At 37.3% G+C, this 19587-nt stretch overlaps 2 protein-coding genes across 3 annotated transcripts; one reads left to right on the top strand and one right to left on the bottom strand.

Annotated features, from left to right (window-relative positions):
- Positions 1-10723: 10723 nt before the first annotated feature.
- On the top strand, positions 10724-14809 carry LOC126694235 (calcineurin B-like protein 3). Of its 2 annotated transcripts, none has more exons than XM_050390321.1 (10): positions 10724-10877; positions 11918-11990; positions 12082-12236; positions 12659-12741; positions 12958-13017; positions 13145-13265; positions 13465-13517; positions 13589-13669; positions 13859-13971; positions 14392-14809. In XM_050390321.1, the coding sequence occupies exons 3-10, from the start codon at positions 12113-12115 to the stop codon at positions 14447-14449; spliced, it is 693 nt and encodes a 230-aa protein (XP_050246278.1). In that variant the 5' UTR covers positions 10724-10877; positions 11918-11990; positions 12082-12112; the 3' UTR covers positions 14450-14809. The 2 variants fall into 2 exon arrangements, with proteins under 2 accessions (XP_050246278.1, XP_050246279.1); XM_050390322.1 differs by having other exon boundaries at positions 13157-13265.
- A 1202-nt stretch (positions 14810-16011) lies between these two features.
- Positions 16012-19362, bottom strand: LOC126694234 (heat shock cognate protein 80). Its single transcript, XM_050390320.1, has 3 exons — positions 19130-19362; positions 18185-18326; positions 16012-18088 (listed from the first exon to the last, which is right to left on the bottom strand). The coding sequence occupies exons 1-3, from the start codon at positions 19250-19252 to the stop codon at positions 16236-16238; spliced, it is 2118 nt and encodes a 705-aa protein (XP_050246277.1). The 5' UTR covers positions 19253-19362; the 3' UTR covers positions 16012-16235.
- Positions 19363-19587: the final 225 nt, after the last annotated feature.

Genomic DNA, 19587 nt, shown 5'->3' on the forward strand with positions numbered 1-19587 from the left:
CTTTCTAGATGCTTCACATTTCTTTTATTTGAATAACTCTTTATTTTCTTCAAATCTGGAATAAAATTTAAATAACAAAAATCAAGTCTAAAATCAACAAAATAAATAAAATTAGACTAAAGTTTAAAGTTGAGAAGTGATAAATTACACTCAATTATGCAAGTTATCACCTATGGTTCGAGGAGCCATGTAAGACTTAGGTTCTGTTTAGCACTTGGATTGATGTCAAAAGTTGTTAATTTCCCCTAAACTTATGGTCTGAGAGGCCATACAGGGCTTAGGTTCTGTTTAACACTTGGGTTGATGTCAAAAGTTGTTAATTTCCCCTAAGCCTGTGATTTGAGGAGCCATGCAAGGCTTAGGTTCTGTTTAACACTTGAATAGATGTCAAAAGCAATTAATTTCCCTAAACCTGTGGTCCGAGAAACTAATCAGGACTTAGGTTCTGTTTAATACTTAAATAGATGTCAAAAGCAATTAATTTCCCTAAGCCTGTGGTCCGAAGCCTGTGGTTCGATGAACCATGCAGGACTTAAGTTCTATTTAATACTTGAATAGATGTCAAAAACAATTAATTTCCCCCAAGCCTGTGGTCCGAGGAACCATACAGGACTTAGGTTCTGTTTAATACTTGAATAGATTGAGAGACAAGAAGCACGATGCCTTTATACAACAGAAGAACTTATTGAGAAAGGAGATTTTCACTAATAATAATACCATTTAAGGTTATTTACATTCCAAGGGCGTGGTATTACATGCTCATCTAAGTCTTCTAGAAAATATGCCCCTATACTAGCCATTGAGGTGATGCGATATGGTCCTTTCCAATTTGGTCCTAACTTTCCCCATGCCGGGTTTTTTGTAGTGCCCATAACTTTTCTCAACACTAAGTCACCAAGCACTAGTGGCCTTAGCTTTACTTTGGCATCATACCCTTGTTTGAGTTTGTGTTGGTAGTAGGCCAATTGAACCATTGCCCTTTCCCTTCTTTCTTCAATAAGATCTAGGCTTTTCTCTAGCAGCTCATTGTTGCTGCTTGGACAAAATGAGCTGGTTTTTAGTGTTGGAAAGCCCATTTCCAAAGGAATAATAGCCTCGGCCCTGTAAGTCATCGAAAAGGGGGTCTCTCCTATTGATCTGCGAGGTGTGGTCTGATACGTCCATAGGACGTGTGGCAGTTCTTCCATCCATCTTCCCTTCGCGTCATCTAAGCTCTTCTTGAGTCTGTTCACTATGACCTTGTTAACAGCCTCGGCTTGTCCATTCCCCTGGGGGTAGGTTGGGGTAGAATATCTATTAGTGATTCCCAATTCGCAACAGTACCTCCTGAAGGCCTTACCATCGAACTGAAGACCATTGTCCGAACCGGATAACAATGTTTTTCCAAACGAACTTTTTGACGTCTACATCTCTGATATTCGCTAAAGATTCAGCTTCTACCCATTTAGTGAAGTAATCAGTACCGACGAACAGATACCTTTTGTTCCCTTTTGCCTTAGGAAAGGGCCCGACAATATCTAAGCCCCACTGAGCGAATGGCCAAGGGTTGGACAGTGGATTAAGGATCCCTTCTAGTTGATGTATGTTTGACGCAAACTTTTGATAATGGTCACACTTCTTCACGTACTCAAGTACTTCTTTTTGTATGTTTGGCCACCAGTAGCCTTGGGTGATGGCTCTATGAGATAAAGACCTGCCTCTTGTGTGACTTCCACAAACCCCTTCGTGTGATTCCTCCAAGATTAGTTCTGAGGCCTCAGGGTGTACGCAGAGTAAGTATGGTCCAAAAAAGGAACCGAGAAGCGAGAAGCGTTTCTCCGTATCTTGTCAGCCTCGGTCTTCTCTTCGGGTTAGATGTCTTCCTTCAGAAACAGTACTAGAGGGTCCATTTAGCTAGGTCTTACTTTGACATTGTGGACATGGATTACTTCTCTCTTCGTCACTGAGGATTTGTATAAATCTTCCACAAGGATAACCTGGGGCAAACTTTGAACCGAGGAGGTGGCAAGCGTGGCCAAAGAGTCGGCATGTGTGTTCCCACTTCTAGGGATATGCAGTAAGCTAAAAGAATCGAAACATGACTGTAGGCGTTTAACTTGGGCTAAGTATCCCTGGATTCTTTCGTCTCTTGCTTCTAATTCTCCATTCACTTGGCCAACGACTAGTTTTGAGTCCGAGAACATGTTTACTGCTTTTCCGCCTAGTTTCTAAACCATGGACATCCCCTCCAGTAGGGCCTCATATTCAGCCTCATTATTCGTGGCTGAGAAACCCAATTTTAGCGATTTTTTGATGGTGATCCTTTTAGGGGAAATCAGAACTAGCCCCACTCCGGAGTCCCTTTGGTTCACAGTGCCATCAACATATACTTTCCAGCATATCAGCCCATGTAGGGAGATTGCACCAACCGATTTTTCATCCATGTCTTGTGTCATTGCTTCCTCTTCTAACGAGGGTTCAGCGAATTCAGCCACCAAATCTTTGAGGACTTAGCCCTTGACAGAAGTACGAGGCATGTACTTGATGTCAAAAGCCCCTAGAATCGTGCCCCACTTAGCAACTCTCCCTGTATAATTAGCACTCTGAAGTATGGACCTAAGCGGAAGCTAGTTAGAATGATAACTGTGTATGCCTGGAAGTAATGGGGAAGCTTTCGTGTAGCCTGAACCACCGCTAGGATGGCCTTTTCTAGTGGTAAGTATCGGATCTCAGTTTTATGCAACGATTTGCTTACATAATAAATTGGTCTTTACACGCCGTTGTCCACTTGTATTAGCACTAGGCTTATTGCATAAGGGGCCACAGCAATGTAGGTGAACAAGACCTCATTGGCCTCGGGGCTGGACATGATTGGTGGCCGAGATAAATATTCTTTAAGCTGTTAGAAGGCCAAAACACATTCCTCAGTCCATTCAAATCCCTTCCATTTATTCAACAAGAGGAAGAAAGGTCTGAACCTGTCTGTTGACCGGGAAATAAAATAGTTTAGGGCAGCAATTATGCCGGTAAGCTTTTGGACCTCATTTGGATTCTGAGGAGGTTGCAAACTGTTGACAGCCCTGATTTGATCGGGACTGATCTCGATCCCCTTGTGGGTCACTATATAGCCCAAGAATTTTCCTGACCCTACCCCAAATGAACATTTGGACCCATTGAGACGCAGCTTATGTCTTCTCAGAATTTCAAAAATGTCCCCAAGGTCTTTCGCATGCTCAGACACCATCTTACTCTTCACCACCATGTCATCTATATAGACTTCAATGCTCTTACCCAGTTGCGGCTCAAACATTCTGGTCATCATTCTCTGGTAAGTGGATCCTGCGTTTTTCAAACCAAAAGGCATCACCTTATAATGGTAGTTTCTAATGGGAGTGACAAAAGATGTCTTTTCTTGGTCATCTGCAGCTAGTGGTATTTGATGATATCCTTGAAAGGCGTCCAAGAAACTCATCCGGGGATGGCCCGCGGTCATGTTTACCAACTGATCTATCCGAGGCATAGGAAACAGATCTTCTGGGTAGACTTTATTCAAATCTGTGAAGTCTATACAAACTCGTCATTTACCGCTCTTTTTCTTTACCACAATAGTATTGGCCAACCACTCGGGATAAAAAACTTCCTTGATAGCCCCTACTTTTTTAAGCTTCATCACCTCATCCCTAACAGCATTGGCATGCTCCTTCGACGGGCGTCGATGTGGTTGCTTCTTGGGAGTGGCAGATAGATTAACATTTAGGTGGTGGCAGATGAAACTCGAATCAACCCCTGGGGCCTCGTAGGTGTCCCACGCAAACACGTCCACTTTTTCTTTGAAAAACCCAATCAATTCTTCTTTCTCTTGAGGAGGTAGCTCCGAACCGACTTGAAAGAACTTTTCTGGATCAATGCCAACAGCTACCTTTTCTAGATCCTCGCATTGCTTCCTCGGTTGATTCACTATCGGGCAATGTCGGGTGGCTGATTGCTATAAGCTCCTTCCAGTAGAGGCTGAGGGCTTATCACAGGTTTGGCGTGAGATGGCAGCCACCATGCACTGTCTGGCCATGGTTTGATTCCCCATAATCTCTTTAACCTGGCCCTCTGAAGAGTACTTCACCTTCTGGTGCAAGGTAGAAAAGACAGCCCCTAGAGCATGAAACCAAAGTCTAGCCACAATAGCTGTGTAGGGTGAATAAGCGTCGACTATAATGAAATCCACCTTCACCACCACCACGTTTGAACCGGTTTGTATGGGCAGTCTGATCTGGCCCCTTGGAGTAACGGTTTTCCCCTCGAAGCTTACTAGAGGGGAATCGTACGCCGTTAAGTTTTCGGGTTTTAAGTTCAGCCCCTTGTATAGGTTGGGGTACATTACTTCCACAGTACTGCCTTGATCTACTAGCATTCTCTTCACATCATATCCTCCAATCCTAAGTGTGACTACCAGAGTATCGTTATGGGGTTGGTTGATTCCGATCTTATCTTCGTCCAAGAAGCCCAGCATTGGTGAAGCTTCCTTCTTGGCCTTTTTGGACTCTCGATCGTCATCCTCGGTGGAAAGCCAAGCCATAGACATTACTCTGGAAGGGCAAGAGCCGGTCCTTCCTAAAGCAATAAGAATGACATTTATCGTGCCTATAGGAGGTCTTAAGGAGGTGTCTTTCCAGGACTCAGGATTCGTTGTCCTTGTTGACCACCGAAATGATGTAGGAGGTGCCTTAATTTTCCTTCTCGGACCAGCTGATCCAAGTAGTTCCTTAAGTTCTTGCAGTTCTTGGTGCTGTGCCCTGATTCTTGATGGTATTGGCAATATCGGTTTTGGTTGCGCTTCATGGGGTCTCCTGCCATCTTATTTGGCCATTTGAAGAATGGCTTGTTCTTGATCTTCTCCAAAACTTGATGTACCAGATCTCGGAACATAGCATTAACTGCCTGCATGTCAGCAAATTCGGATTGCCCTGCAAAGTCTCTTCTCGGCCGGTTGTTATTGTTTAATCGGTCCGACCTGAAGTCCCTCCTCTTTTGAGGGACAACCTTCGCTTTTCCTTTACCCAACTATTGGTCTTCTTCGACCTTTTTATACTTGTCGATCCGGTCTATAAGTTGGCGCAGACTGGTGACAAGCTTTCCTGTTAGGGATTTTCTTAAACCATGCTCAGTTGGGAAGCCACTCTTGAAAGTGCTGATGGTGACATCGTCATAGTTACCCTCTATCTCATTGTACATCTCCCAGTACTTATCCGAGTAGGCTTTTAGGGTCTCCCTTTCTCACATGGACAAAGATAGTAGAGAATCCAAGGGTCGAGGAATTCTGATACTTATGATGAAGCGAGAACCAAAGGCCTGGGTTAACTGCTTAAAAGAACTTACGGAATTTGGTCTGAGGCCGTCAAACCATCTCATCGCCACTAGTCCTAAGTTGGACGGAAATACTTTGCACATCAAAGCCTCGTCTTTGAAATGAATGGCCATCCTCTAGTTAAACTAGCTTATGTGCTCTACGGGGTCCGTTCAACCGTTGTACATAGTGAAAGTAGGTTGATGGAATCGCCAAGGAAGCTTAGCCCCTTCTATCTTACGTGTGAAGGGTGACTTAGAGATACGATATAGGGCCTTGCTCATGGCGTAGTTCACTAGGCCTTTACAGGACGGACTTTTGTGGCTGCGTTTATGGTGGTGCTCTTCCTTATAAGAAAAGGTCTCACTTGGTGGTAGTTCTTGACCTTTGCCTATAATTGTCGTCTCCTTCATCACTATTATTTGAACTGAAGGGGGAACGCTTCCGTTGCGTGGGACATCATTCCTTTTTTAAGTTGTCAATCTCCTGCTATAGGGCTTTGTTATCGTCCTGCCTTTGGGATACATGACTTCTCACCCTAGAATGGCTTTTGCTTGTATGGGTAGTACATACGCTACCCTTTTGACGTTTGTCTTGATCTCTTTCTCATTCAAGGTTGAGAAAGTTGTCCTGTCGTTGAGAACCTGCAGGCTCTGTTTAGTGTGGACCTGATCCTACCATGTTTAACCGTTGCACTCACTAAGGCACAAGCTCTCCCTATAGACAGCGCCAATTATAGGGTCACAGTTCAAGACTTAAGCCTAGAATGTATGGGATCTTGGTTCAATGGGCCTAATACAATGAATTTGTAAAGAATGGATCAAAGAATTAAGTCCTTATGAATTGGACAACGGTTAGTATTGAATTGCATGGCGTTCAAACACAAACCAAGGATGATGATATCAATAAACTTCCAGTCCGAAGAGGTTAAATTTGGGAATGATTTAGATTGTTTTTCTCTTTTCTCTCTCTCCTTCCTCGATCCCCTTCTCATGGAGGATCTCCCATATTATATAGCTTCTTTTGAATCATCTTGATCCTACACTTGTTGATCATCTGAGTCCTTACTTAAGTACCCGTCCCATCAGATATCCCTTTCAGCCTTCTGTGAATTGTGATAGCCAAGATAGCACTGTTCAGAGGTCTTCTCCACATAAATGTGGCCAGAAAAGTAGCTACAATGCATTTAATGCGGTGGTAGCAGCTTTTCCTTAGATATTTTGAGTTTCTTTCCTTCTCGTACGTTCATGGGGCACATTTTTATTGTTAGAACCTTTTGGAGTGTCACTTTAATCACTAGAATACACACTTTGGACTACATTCGTCGTATCTGAGGAGGTATTTCTCCTTGGATCTCCTTCCATTCATCCCCCGCTTATGAGACTTTAGCTTGGAGACCCCTAATAACTACTCATTCCTCCTTGGGCTTGTCTATGTACTCGGACAAAGCCCAATGACCAATACGCTACTTTGGGCCCTAGTCCCTAAAGCTACAATTTATTTGATAATTATAAATATAAATATGTAATAATTTAAGCTATATTTTAATTATTAATAATTATCATATATATTTTAAAGGACTAAAACAATTTAGTCCTAATGTTTACTATATATAGGAAATGAATTTGTTAATCCAATAGCTCGTAAACAAGCTTATTTGTTAGTAAAATAAATCAAACTTGAACATGTAATCTTGTTTTGTATTAAGCTCGAACTCAGCTCATGATCGAAATAAAATTAAAAGAAAATTCTTGAACTTTTAATACTCAATTTGCTCAACTCATTTACAGCCCTACATTTAACCTTAAAAAAAAAAAAAACCATTTTTATAACTTTTTTTTGTTGTTGCTGAATTCTATATTATAATTGGCCTCTCAAGTCCCAACTCTGCTCATTGACCCTTTTAAAAAAAAAAAAAAAAGTCCATTTTTTTTCTAGTTACTATGAATGTTTTTAATTTTCACTTCTATACTTATAGTTATAAATAATTTAATTCTAAAAATAATTGCCCACCACCACTTCTAAGATTATTTCTATGACTCTTCTACAGTGAAGAGTTTTTTGTATTTTTAAATTTTGATATTGTAATTTCATCATATTATATTCCTTAAATTCTGTTATTGTATTTTTTAACTATTTAGAGTGGATTTATTTTATAAGTTAAAAAGATGAGACCATCTTTTTTTTTTTTTTTTGGTAAAGTAAAAAATAAAACAGTCAAATCTTACCTTTTTTTTCCCTATTATTAAATATATGTAACTGAAGGCTTATATAGTTATATATGGCACTTGGTTGTTTTTTATTTGACTTTCCAGTTTTTTGCTGCGGGTTTGTTTATGATATCTGTTTTTCACCCAAAAAAAAAACTAAAATTGTTATTAATTTTGCTCTAAAAGTTTTACATAACAATTTATATGACTGATGCCACATAACATAATAAATAATTTCTTTTGTTTAAAATTTGATAATTTATAAAACAAATTTTTTTTAGATACATTGTTTGTTAAGATTTGTATGCTAAAGAAAAATTGCATGCTAACTTTATATGATGGGTACAATGTCAATAACATATTTTTGTTTTATATATAAAATTGATTTATCAATAATATCTTTATTGATGAGAGATCTAGGGTTCAACTCTGTCTACACCAAAAATTGATTAGTATTTAGGTTTGATGATAAAGCTATCTTCAAGAGCAAACGCTTTAAGTTGAATCTCTCCCTCAAAAAAAAAAAAAAAAAAAAAATCCTTAAATCAGTCCTGTGATAAAATCAGATTGAATTTATTGAAGCGGGTCCATTGATGGAAATTAATTATTAAAGCTTGGATGACAAAAATAGCATAATATATTCTAGTGGGAGTTATGGAGTTATGGCCTATGGGTCCACCACATTTTTTCAAGCAGAGAGCTGGTTGGTATAATCTAAGAATTTGAGCTTACTTAACCATGGTTATCCAAAAAGAACAGGAATGTGATACTACTTGCAAGTTGCAAACAACCGATCTTTTTCGTTAACACCAGGCACACTTCAAATTGTAGCTAAGCAATTCCAAGTGTGTTGTTGTCATTGTCTTGTGGAAAGTGATATATAGTCCCAAAAAACAAAACCAAGATGTGGTCATCAAAAAGTATATTTGGACATTAATTGAATAAAGATAAGAGAATCTCTATAAATTTAGCAAAAAAAAGATAAGAGAATCTCTATAAAAAAAATGTGAATATATTTAAATAAACGCCCTTTATTTTTCAATATTGTGAAAGACTATTATTTGTTCCTTAATTTTTAAGTTCTATATCGATCGTACAAAGAAAATTATTTCAAGTACGTATCAACCTTTTGGCTATTTATTACGTATTGAAACTGCCAACATTTTTTTCCTTCTAATGCTTCAAATAAAATAAATATAAAAACTTCTTCAAGTAAGAAATTAAATATATACCCCACAAAAACATTAAATCCTCAACGACCAACAACTGTCATATATATGACCTCTCTTACCCCATATCATGCTAGCTTTTGAAAGCTCTAGTTTTTCTATTGACTATAGCAAATTAAGTGCAACAAATAACAAATTCCAAATAGATGATGCATGGTGGCCAAAATGGGATTTTACTCATTTTTTATAAACTTTCCAATAAAATGTTCCATGCCTGAAATTATTTAGGAATATATCCTTGTTTTGAAACTCGATTTTTGAACAATCGAGTTATAGCGAAATGAAACTTAAAAATAAAATAAAATAAAAAATTTGTGGAACTCGAGTTCCACTTGAATATTTTCAAGGAACTCAAGTTCCATGAACTTGAGTTATACACTAGAAACTTGAGTTCCACAATTTATTTTTTTTATTTTTTTTAAGTTTCATTTCGCTATAACTCGATTGTCCAAAAATCGAGTTTTACATTTGAAACTTGATTTTTAGAAAATCAAGTTTCAAAACAGGAACATATCCCTAAATAGTTTCAGACAGGAGATATTTCGCTAAAAAATTTGTGAAAAATGGCTATTTTGCCATTTTGGCAGATGCATGGTTGATTTTCTATTCTCTAAACCACTTCTTCTAAATAATAGTATAAGCATTCAACTTTTCTTATGTTGCTACATCCTCTTGAAAAATCTAGTTTTCCTAAAGAGTTTATGTGGAAGCACTAAATGTTAATTTTTTTTTTCTTAGAAGTTTATATTGTTCTGCCACATCAAATTTTTTAAATTCTAGCTTCCTTAACTCACCATTTTGATTCTAAGAGTTGTAAATAGTGATCATTGTTAACATTTCACACCAACTAAAACTTACGTATTATGAGTTTTATTGGACTAAAGCAACCCATCACTAACAAATTGGCTACAATTCAAATGGTATTCCATCTCAATTAGTAGAGTGAAGACATCTAGTAGTAGCTCAATGGTTAGAATTTTGATATAAGGGTTGATCTTATTTTGATCAGTGACGCTAATTTAGTTTAAGAATCATATTGTCTCCCATCATCTAAAAAAATCAATGTTTTCAATAGGATTGGGATCAGGCTATGACTCAACTTATTTCTCATCATCTAAATCCTCATGCATGGGTGCTTTTTTTTTTTTTTTTTAATTATTGAATGCATGGGTGCTTCTAACTCATAATTTATTTCCCATCATCTAAATCCTCATGCATGGGTGCTTTTTTTCTTTTTTTTACCCTTTTTTTTTTATTGAATGTGTGGGTGCTTCTAACTGATAACTTATTTCTCATCATCTAAATCCTCATGCATGGGTGCCTTTTTTTTTTTTCTTTGTTACCTTTATTTATTTATTGAATGCATGGTAACTTCTAACTCATAACTTATTTCCCATCATCTAAATCCTCATCTTTCATTCCTTTTTTTGATTGAATGCATGGGTGCTTCTAACTCATAAGTCATAACTTATTTCCCATCATCTAAACCCTCATGCATGGGTGTGTTTCTTATTTATTTAATTTTTTACCCTTTTTTTGATTGAATGCATGGGTGCTTCTGGCACATTAATTTTATATGTATTAATGCATGTGTATATGCTCTGCACGTTGACAGAGATCAGAATACCCAGAACAGAAAATGGTGGACTGTGGTCCATTGGTCATTTTTGGTCCAACGACAACAAAACACAATTAAGCCAAACCTTTTGTCTTCTCTCACATTCCTAGCTAAAACGACACCGTCTAACCTTGTTCCCATATTATCACTCTTTCCAAAAATCAAAACTTTCCCATCAAAAATTAAAAAAAAAAAAAAAAAAAACCATCGATTATTACCCAAAAAAATTAATAATAAATAATATATTCCCATCAACATCCTCATGTTAACGTATATAATAATTTTTATTTTTATTTTTATAAATAATTTATTATATATATATATATATATATATCCAGCTCATATTCCCATCTCCACTATTTCACAGTCATCACCTTTGCCAAAAGAATTGATAAAGCCACAGCGAGGTGTACAGAGATTGTATCAAACCCATAAACTCAATCACAGAGCTTTGATTTCCCTCAGTCTACGCGGTCTCTCAAAACTAAAAAAAAAAAAAAAAGGTGAGTTGCTTTATGCAAACTGTGTTTCACCGTTTGGTTGCCGAGAAACAGTGGGAAAAATCAAAGAAACTTTGGTTTCAATTCTTTTTTTTTTTTTTGGGTTTCTGTATTGAATTTCTAATAGAACTGTTAAAAAAGATCGATGCTTTATTGTTTTTTGAGATTGAATTGGTATGTGGAATCGGATTATGTTTCTGGGTTTTGTTTGATTTTTGAAAAGATTGGATCTCAGATCGGATCTTTGCGTATATGCTTGTTTTCTGGGGGCATTTGGATCGGTTTAGATGATTGTAGAAGCTAAAATAATAGTGGGTTTTGAATTTGTGATTGTCCCATTGTTAAATTTTCTTGTTAATTGATATTCACGATGCAATTTATGTGTAATTTGATACCTGTAAATCCAACTGAGGTGTTGTTAATCATTTTGTGCTGTAACTATGGGTTCTGGTGCTGTAAATGAAGAGAAAATGTGGTGATTTTTTTGGTTGTTTTGGGTAAAATCGGGTCGTTGTTTAATGACTTTTCGCATATGTGAATGCAATTGTGTGTTGTTTTTGGTCCTTTGTGTGATTCAGCTCTGGTTTTTTGGGCAGTAGTGAGAACTTTATGTTTTTTGAGCTGAAAATTTCAGTGCAATGTTTCTAAACATTACAGTGTGGAGGAAATTTTGGATTTAGGAAAGTGGAAATTTTGTTACCATTTGAACTAGGGCACTTAGACAATGGTGCAATCTTTGCTTCTTGTATGACTCAGGTCTTTTGTATTATTCTGTGTTTAGTTTTGTGCAGTAATAAAAAAAATATGGGGTTTGAGCTAGTGCAATGTTGCTAAATATAATAGTGTGGAAGAGCTTTTGGATTTATGGAAGATTTGACAGGAAAATGCTTATTTTAATATTATGTTTAGTCCAAGATGATTTTATTACCATTTGGACTGGGGCACATAAACAATTGTGTGAGCTATGTTTGTTGTATGATTTAGGATATCTTGCTGTATTAATTTATGTCGCAATGAACATTTAATTTCATTTGTGGGAATAGGTGTGAACTGCTCCAGTTTCTACCATTTCTGTTATTTGCACTTGGGACAGCAGAAGCTGGAAATGGTTAAAAGGTTCATTCTGCTCTTTGCCTGCATATGGAGCCTTTTAATGAGTAGAGAGTAACCTAAATAAAATTTCTTACACTTTACTCTTTTGAAACAGGTATGGAGTGTATTGATTTGCAGAAGATAACATGTTGCAGTGCATAGAGGGATTAAAGCATTTAGGTGCTTCCCTATTGCGGTGTTGTGATCTTGATTTATATAAACAGTCGAGAGGCCTTGAAGACCCCGAACTTCTTGCGAGGGAGACAGTGTGTATGCTATCAAATCTATTCTTTGCTTTTCATGACATTACTTACCTTTCAAATGTATTCCAATTAATAATTTTTTAACAACCTTAGATAAATAATTATTTTTGCAATTAAAGCCAAGTTAAGAATGGTGCTGGTATGATTTTGTATCTTGTTTTAATTTTACCTGCATATCTTGCCAACAAGCTCCAGCTCAAATTGCACCTCCTCCCCTTGCAAGATCAAGGTGGAGGTTGAGGCCATGGGTTCAAAATCCACTTGGTGCATATGTAACTTACAAATATTTATAAATATAACGTCTTTAATTTTCTTGTAATTTACCCGTCCTCTTTTCGAAAGAACTATAGAACCATTCTACTGAAGAGTATTGTTATTTTTCTTTTTGGATGCTTTAGTGATCTTTCTAATTTTTCTTCCTGGATGCAGTCAGTGTAAGTGAAATAGAGGCACTTTATGAGCTCTTTAAGAAGATCAGCAGCGCAGTAATTGATGATGGGCTGATTAACAAGGTCTGTATGTGTCTTATATTGGACTACCTATGCTCTAGGCATATACTTGTTCACATATTTGGAGTGGACATGTCTTTGTGGTACTGCACCTTTACATGAAAATAATGATCCACCCCTTTCCATAATCAGTTTATGGCTCTTTTCTACTTATTAGGAAAGAAAGAAAAAAAAATTCATAGCTCTTTTCTGATATTTTCCTTTAATAACTTGTTGCAGGAAGAGTTCCAATTGGCATTATTCAAGACAAACAAGAAAGAGAGCCTGTTTGCTGATCGGGTAACCTACCTTTTTTTTCCTCTTTAACAAACCATTTTATTGTTGCACAGAGTAAAGCTTACCGTAGAATTTGTCTGTACAGTATTTTATTCATTCAGCTGCTGTTTGTGTATCATATCAACTGTAGTTCTCATCGCAGGTATTTGACTTGTTTGACACAAAGCACAATGGAATACTAGGTTTTGAAGAGTTTGCACGTGCTCTCTCTGTTTTTCATCCAAATGCACCTATTGACGATAAGATTGAATGTATGTGGTTTGGGATTCAATAAATTCTCCTTTTTGTCATTTTTTTGGGTTCTTAAAGTAAAAAATATGGTCATGATAAATTAATTCTGACGTGCATGGATTGGATTAGAAGAGCAAATTTGCAATCATTTATTAATTTTTCAGCTATACATCTGCCTAGTAATTTCTTTTATGCTAACTCCATAATGTCTTGTTCCAGTTTCTTTTCAACTGTATGATCTCAAGCAGCAAGGTTTTATTGAGAGACAGGAGGTGAATATTTCTTAAATGAATGATTTCTAAAATTGTAGATTTGGTTTTTTCAAATTCTGTGTTCTTTGTAGGTGAAGCAAATGGTAGTGGCTACACTTGCTGAATCTGGAATGAATCTTTCAGATGATGTTATAGAAAGTATTATTGACAAGGTGCTCAGTGAACCTTATTTAATTAACCTATTATTTTGTTGTATCATTATCACTGTCACTTGACGCTTAAAGGAGGTGTAGTTGTTTCAGCATTGCTTGTTGCCAAAACACATGGATATTATCAAAAGTAACTGTTAAAGTATTGCTTTATGAACTAATGGAGCTTCTCTTTTTTCCCTGCTTTTCCAGACCTTTGAGGAAGCTGATACAAAACATGATGGGAAGATTGACAAGGAAGAGTGGAGAAGCCTTGTTTTGCGACATCCATCTCTCCTGAAGAATATGACCCTTCAATACCTGAAGTAAGTCATGAATCTATCCCTTTTTGTTTTTTTCAAACTTTTTGTTCGATTACATTTGAAAGGGTCATGAGAGCCATAATAACTAATAAAGACTAATTTGAAAGACTTTTTCTTTTCTTTTTTTACCGGATAAGTGACACATTTGAAAGATATAATCAAGTTTGATCTGAGAGGACTCTTGCAAGCATAAAAATTTTTAGACATTGAACTCTTGAACCACTTGTGAATAAATAGGATCCTAATTGTGCATCTGCAATTCTATGCTTCCACTATCTGATTTATGTGAATTGAACTTTTAGAAGCTTTTCTTTCTTTAACCTCAGGAAACTTTTTAAATTAATCATGTTACCTTTCATGACAACTGATATACCTCATTATGTCAGATTGCTGATTATGATCTTATTTCAATTTTTTGAACAGAGACATTACCACAACATTCCCAAGCTTTGTGTTCCATTCACAAGTTGATGATACCTGAACTCGAGATTTGCGCTGAAATTCAGCAGATTTTGTTAAGTATGGTTGGTTTGCTTCAAGATATTATGACCCTCGTATATGTTAGGGGGGCTAGAGAAAGGTTTTTCGTCATTTTGGCTTTGGGTGTGAGGGTTTTTTGTCGTATGTATTTGTATTCAGTGACTAGATTCTCTCTTCTTTCTGGATGTATGAGGTATGTGGGATTTTATCATGGAGCTTGCAGATGTAATGGTTTATGGTTGTGCTTTCCAGACAAAAGATTTCAATGGTGTGAAAAAAATTGTAAGCAACAAACAGAATCCTTCAGGGGTTCTAAAAAAAAAAATGAATCCTTCAGGGGAAGAACACTCTATTGGTGCAATCTTATTTATCAGAGTATTGGATGAATGGCCAATGGAAAATGTTTACTTGCATAAAACCATACATGGCAGTTCTAAATCATCTTCCACAAACCTGTCATAATTCGACTGAGACTCAACTGAATTTAGTATTCAACCTTAAAACTTAAAAGGTGGAAATTCTGTACTTGGAAAAATTTGAAAAGGTATTCCGGCAATAATCAATAGAAAGATAGAATTAATTTCTTTCAATTACCTTCTGAGATTTTAAGTTAAATTTGAATGAGATGAGACGGTATATTTCAACCTGAATATAATCGCATGTTATACACTAATACTGATTGCAGCACCTAGAATTAAAATAAGCCAACAAGACATTCATAAACCTTATAATAAGCAAGTTAAAGAGAGCAGCTAGCAGTGATTGTCCTGTTTGTGGATTCTGGCAAAGGGGATGTTAGCCCTTGAATCAAGTTCCTAAACAAGGGTGTTAAGAGAATTTACTCGATAAAGAGATTCCATTCTATGTCAGTAAAGTGGAAAATTCCTGCAGCCTGGCTAGTAGTTACTATTTAGGGAAAAAAGTACTGAACATTCGGAAAAGAAAACGGTCTGCCACTACCACATCTTTCCAATCAGCAGTGGGACTAGATTCCAAGACATAACCCAACTTACATATTGCCTTTGATTAACTCAGATTCTGAGTTCATTCCTTTTATTGCAAACGAAAATGCAAAGAAAAGAACCTGCCTTTGATATAAACTCAGATTCTGAGTTCGTTCCTTTAATTGCAAAAGAACATGCAAAGACAAGAACCTGATGAGAGTGCCGATACAGCAGCTGTAGTCTCATAAAGATTTTCCTGCACTAAATAGGGAATTCCACACTCGTCCAAAAAGAAGGTAAGCATGTTCATATGCACAAGAAGGCAGTCCCACATTCTTGTGAGAAACCAACTTGAGATAATTAACGCCTTGGATCCGGACACTACACTTAACGTCATAAGATTCAAAGGCATGATTGATTTCCCAATGGGGGAAAGACACGCAAGGAACAATATACAGCTACAAGTCTTCGATTTTACAATTAGAAGTAAATATTCAAAAATATGTCAAAGTAGTGTAAACTCATGATACCACAACAAAGGGACCAATTACCCTACAAAATTAGAGTTGAAGTAAAGAAAATGCAGGTATTTTTTTAACCAGTTAAATAAGACCATTAATAATTCTGAAACATCAAACTTGATTAAAAGTTAAAACTCAACTAGACAAAAAACCCCACCAATCTTAAATACCTGACACGATCAAAAGAGCTATATCCAAAAGATGACGCATCAAAGCAATAGCAAAAAATTGTTCAGATCCTCCCATAAGAGGAGGGAACTAAAGAGAATATATAACTAAAATAAACCATAACCACCGAAACTAATATGTTAAATTGCTAAATTTAATCAACTTCCTCCATCTTGCTGCCCTCAGCATCAGCATCAGCTTCCTCCAATGCAGGCATCTCAGCATCAGCATCACCTGCTTCCTCATCAATGCTCAAACCGAGTTTCAGCATCCTGTGAATCCTGTTGCCAAAGGTGTTGGGTTCGTCAAGGCTGAAGCCTGAGGTGAGGAGGGCAGTCTCAAAAAGCAGGAGAACAAGGTCCTTCACTGATTTGTCATTCTTGTCAGCATCAGCCCTCTTCCTGAGCTCCTCCATGATAGAGTTCTCAGGGTTGATCTCCATGGTCTTCTTGCTTGACATGTAGCCAGCCATGCTGCTGTCCCTCAAAGCCTGTGCCTTCATGATTCTTTCCATGTTGGCAGTCCATCCATACTCACCAGTCACTAAACAGCAGGGAGAATCAACAACACGGTCAGAAACCACAACTTTCTCAACCTTGTCACCCAAAACATCCTTGATCACCTTGCAGAGACCCTCAAACTTCTCCTTCAACTCTTCCTGTCGCTTCTTCTCATCTTCACTCTCATCAAGTTTCAAACCTTCCTTGGTAGCAGAAACAAGCTTCTTGCCCTCGAATTCCTTAAGCTGACCAACAGCATACTCATCAATAGCATCAACCATGTACAGAACCTCATACCCCTTCTTCTTCAGCTTCTCAAGGAATGGAGAGTTCTCAACAGCCTTCTTGCTCTCACCAGTGATGTAATAGATGTCACTCTGGCCCTCCTTCATCCTGGTCACATAGTCCTTCAAGCTGGTCATCTCATCACCGCTCTTGGTGGAGTGGTAGCGGAGCAACTCAGCAAGCTTTGTTTTGTTTGTGGAATCCTCGTGGATACCAAGCTTGAGGTTCTTAGAGAAAGCCTCATAGAACTTAGCATAGTCTTCCTTGTTCTCAGCAATCTCAAAGAAGAGCTCAATGCACTTCTTAACCAAATTCTTGCGAATGACCTTAAGTATCTTGTTCTGCTGAAGGGTCTCCCTTGAAATGTTGAGAGGAAGGTCCTCAGAATCAACAATACCTTTAACAAATCCAAGGTATTCAGGGATCAGCTCCTCACAGTTGTCCATGATAAATACACGACGAACATAGAGCTTAATATTGTTTGGCTTCTTCCTTGTGTCAAAAAGATCAAAAGGTGCCCTCTTTGGTGCAAAGAGGATAGCCTTGAACTCAAGCTGACCTTCAACTGAGAAGTGCTTCACTGCCAAGTGCTCTTCCCAGTCATTTGTAAGGCTCTTATAGAAAGCAGCATACTCATCCTTTGTAATCTCCTCAGGCTTCCTCATCCAGATGGGTTTTTGTTTGTTCACCAAAGACCACTCATGGGACACCTCCTTGATCTTCTTCTTCTTTTTTTCTTCCTTCTCCTTCTCTTCATCGATCTCCTCAACCTTACCCTCCTCATCCTTCTTCTCATCCTCATCCTTTTTCTCTTCCTCATCCTCATCATCAGAAATTTCCTTTTCAGTGGTCTTCTCAATCCAAAGGGAAATTGGGTAGCTAATAAACTCAGAGTGCTTCTTGATCAAATCCTTCAAGCGGCGCTCCTCAAGGTATTCAAGCTGGTCTTCCTTAAGGTAGAGAGTAATCTTGGTACCCCTACCAAGAACCTCACCAGAGTTGTCTCTGGTTACAGTGAATGACCCACCAGCTTGTGACTCCCACACATACTGCTCATCATCATTGTGCTTTGTTGTGACAATAACCTTCTCAGCAACAAGGTATGCTGAGTAGAAACCAACACCAAACTGACCAATCATGCTCACATCAGCCCCAGCTGCAAGGGCTTCCATGAACTCTTTGGTTCCAGACCTAGCAATGGTACCCAAGTTGTTGACCAAATCTGTCCAAACACAAATTATAAAACCATGAATAACCTAATCATATAATAAACACAAAACAATACATCATTCACAACAAACTCAAACCAAGAACTTACCAGCTTTAGTCATGCCAATACCACTGTCAATAATGGTCAGGGTATTGTTGGCCTTGTCAGGAATGATGTGGATGAAAAGCTCTGGTTGACCATCTAGCTTGCTCTTGTCGGTCAAGCTCTCAAATCGAATCTTGTCAAGAGCCTAAACATAGTACCAAAAATATATTAAAACCCATGTTCTAAACATAAATCCACAATCATAATCTATAGACAACCTAAACATAGTCCCCAAATAGAGATTCATAGTCAAGTTCTAAACTACATCTACAATCATAGTGTATATTTGACAAAATCCTTACAAAACGCCACTGAAGTTCAAATACAAAGAAACACAAACAAAAGAAACCCACTTTTATTAAGTAGTCCTACAACCCAGGGAAAAAAAAATCTCATTTAATCCAATTGGGCTCTTATAAGATCAAAAATCCCAGAAATTTTAACATAGAAACATGTATAAGAATCCTAAACAGATTAAAGTCATATACATAATAACCCAATTAGCCAATTAGACTTTTTCTGGCAGCTACTACAGTTTTAATATTTTCCCAATAGTAGCATACATGAACAGGAAACAAATTTAGTAATCCCAAACAGATAGATATCACAAAATCTCATTAGACCCATTATAGCTTGGCATATCAATCGTCAAAAAATTCATTCAGATGCAATTACTTACATATCACATGCATTCAAACGCAAAAAGAAACAAAATTTTTATCCTTTTTTATGATATTCCAAATACTTTTAGGCATAAAACTAAACCAATGTATGAGAACCATAGTGGATCTATATTCATGGTCTACTAAAACATCACAATAAACAAATATAAACAATAAAAAATCTACGAATCGAAAATCAAACACAGAGGCATGTTATCATATAATCAGTAAAAACACGAAACTTTTTGAACGAAAGCAAGAGATAGAGAGAGAAAAAAGAACATACATCAGAGGCATTGCTGATAAGCTCACGGAGAAAGATCTCCTTGTTGCTGTAGAAAGTATTGATGATCAAACTCAACAACTGGTTGATCTCAGCCTGGAAAGCAAACGTCTCAGTATCCGCCATTCTCCCTCTCTAAAAAGAAAAGAGAAAAAACCCAAAACTTGTTTTTCGAAGAAGACGAAGAGAGTTTCTCAGAGATTCAGAAGAAAGAGGAGGAAAATATGTATTCAAAGGGCCCTGTGAGGGGAGCATTATATAGTGAGCTCTACTAGGGTTTCTAGATCCTTCTATTTTAAATTTATTTTATTTTATTTTTATAAACAATTATTTGTAATTATTAAAGATGTTTTTTTTCTTTTGGTCTCTTTTTTGAGGGAGACTCGGGCGGTCTACGGTGGGGTATTGATTGGGTTACCTGTAGGGACTTGGAAACTTTGTGGGAGTTTCTTGGTTGGGGT

Source organism: Quercus robur, chromosome 8 (genome assembly GCF_932294415.1).
Source record: "Quercus robur chromosome 8, dhQueRobu3.1, whole genome shotgun sequence".
Taxonomy (NCBI): domain Eukaryota; kingdom Viridiplantae; phylum Streptophyta; class Magnoliopsida; order Fagales; family Fagaceae; genus Quercus; species Quercus robur.

Excerpts from the sequence above, each read along its gene's own strand:
- LOC126694234 (XM_050390320.1), bottom strand. The coding sequence starts at position 19,252 with ATGGCGGATACTGAGACGTTTGCTTTCCAGGCTGAGATCAACCAGTTG. Across the intron at positions 18,327-19,129 it reads TTATCAGCAATGCCTCTGAT|GCTCTTGACAAGATTCGATT; the intron begins GTATGTTCTTTT and ends TACTATGTTTAG. Across the intron at positions 18,089-18,184 it reads TATTGGCATGACTAAAGCTG|ATTTGGTCAACAACTTGGGT; the intron begins GTAAGTTCTTGG and ends GTGTTTGGACAG.
- LOC126694235 (XM_050390321.1), top strand. The coding sequence starts at position 12,113 with ATGTTGCAGTGCATAGAGGGATTAAAGCATTTAGGTGCTTCCCTATTG. Across the intron at positions 13,518-13,588 it reads GTTTTATTGAGAGACAGGAG|GTGAAGCAAATGGTAGTGGC; the intron begins GTGAATATTTCT and ends TGTTCTTTGTAG. Across the intron at positions 13,670-13,858 it reads TAGAAAGTATTATTGACAAG|ACCTTTGAGGAAGCTGATAC; the intron begins GTGCTCAGTGAA and ends CTGCTTTTCCAG.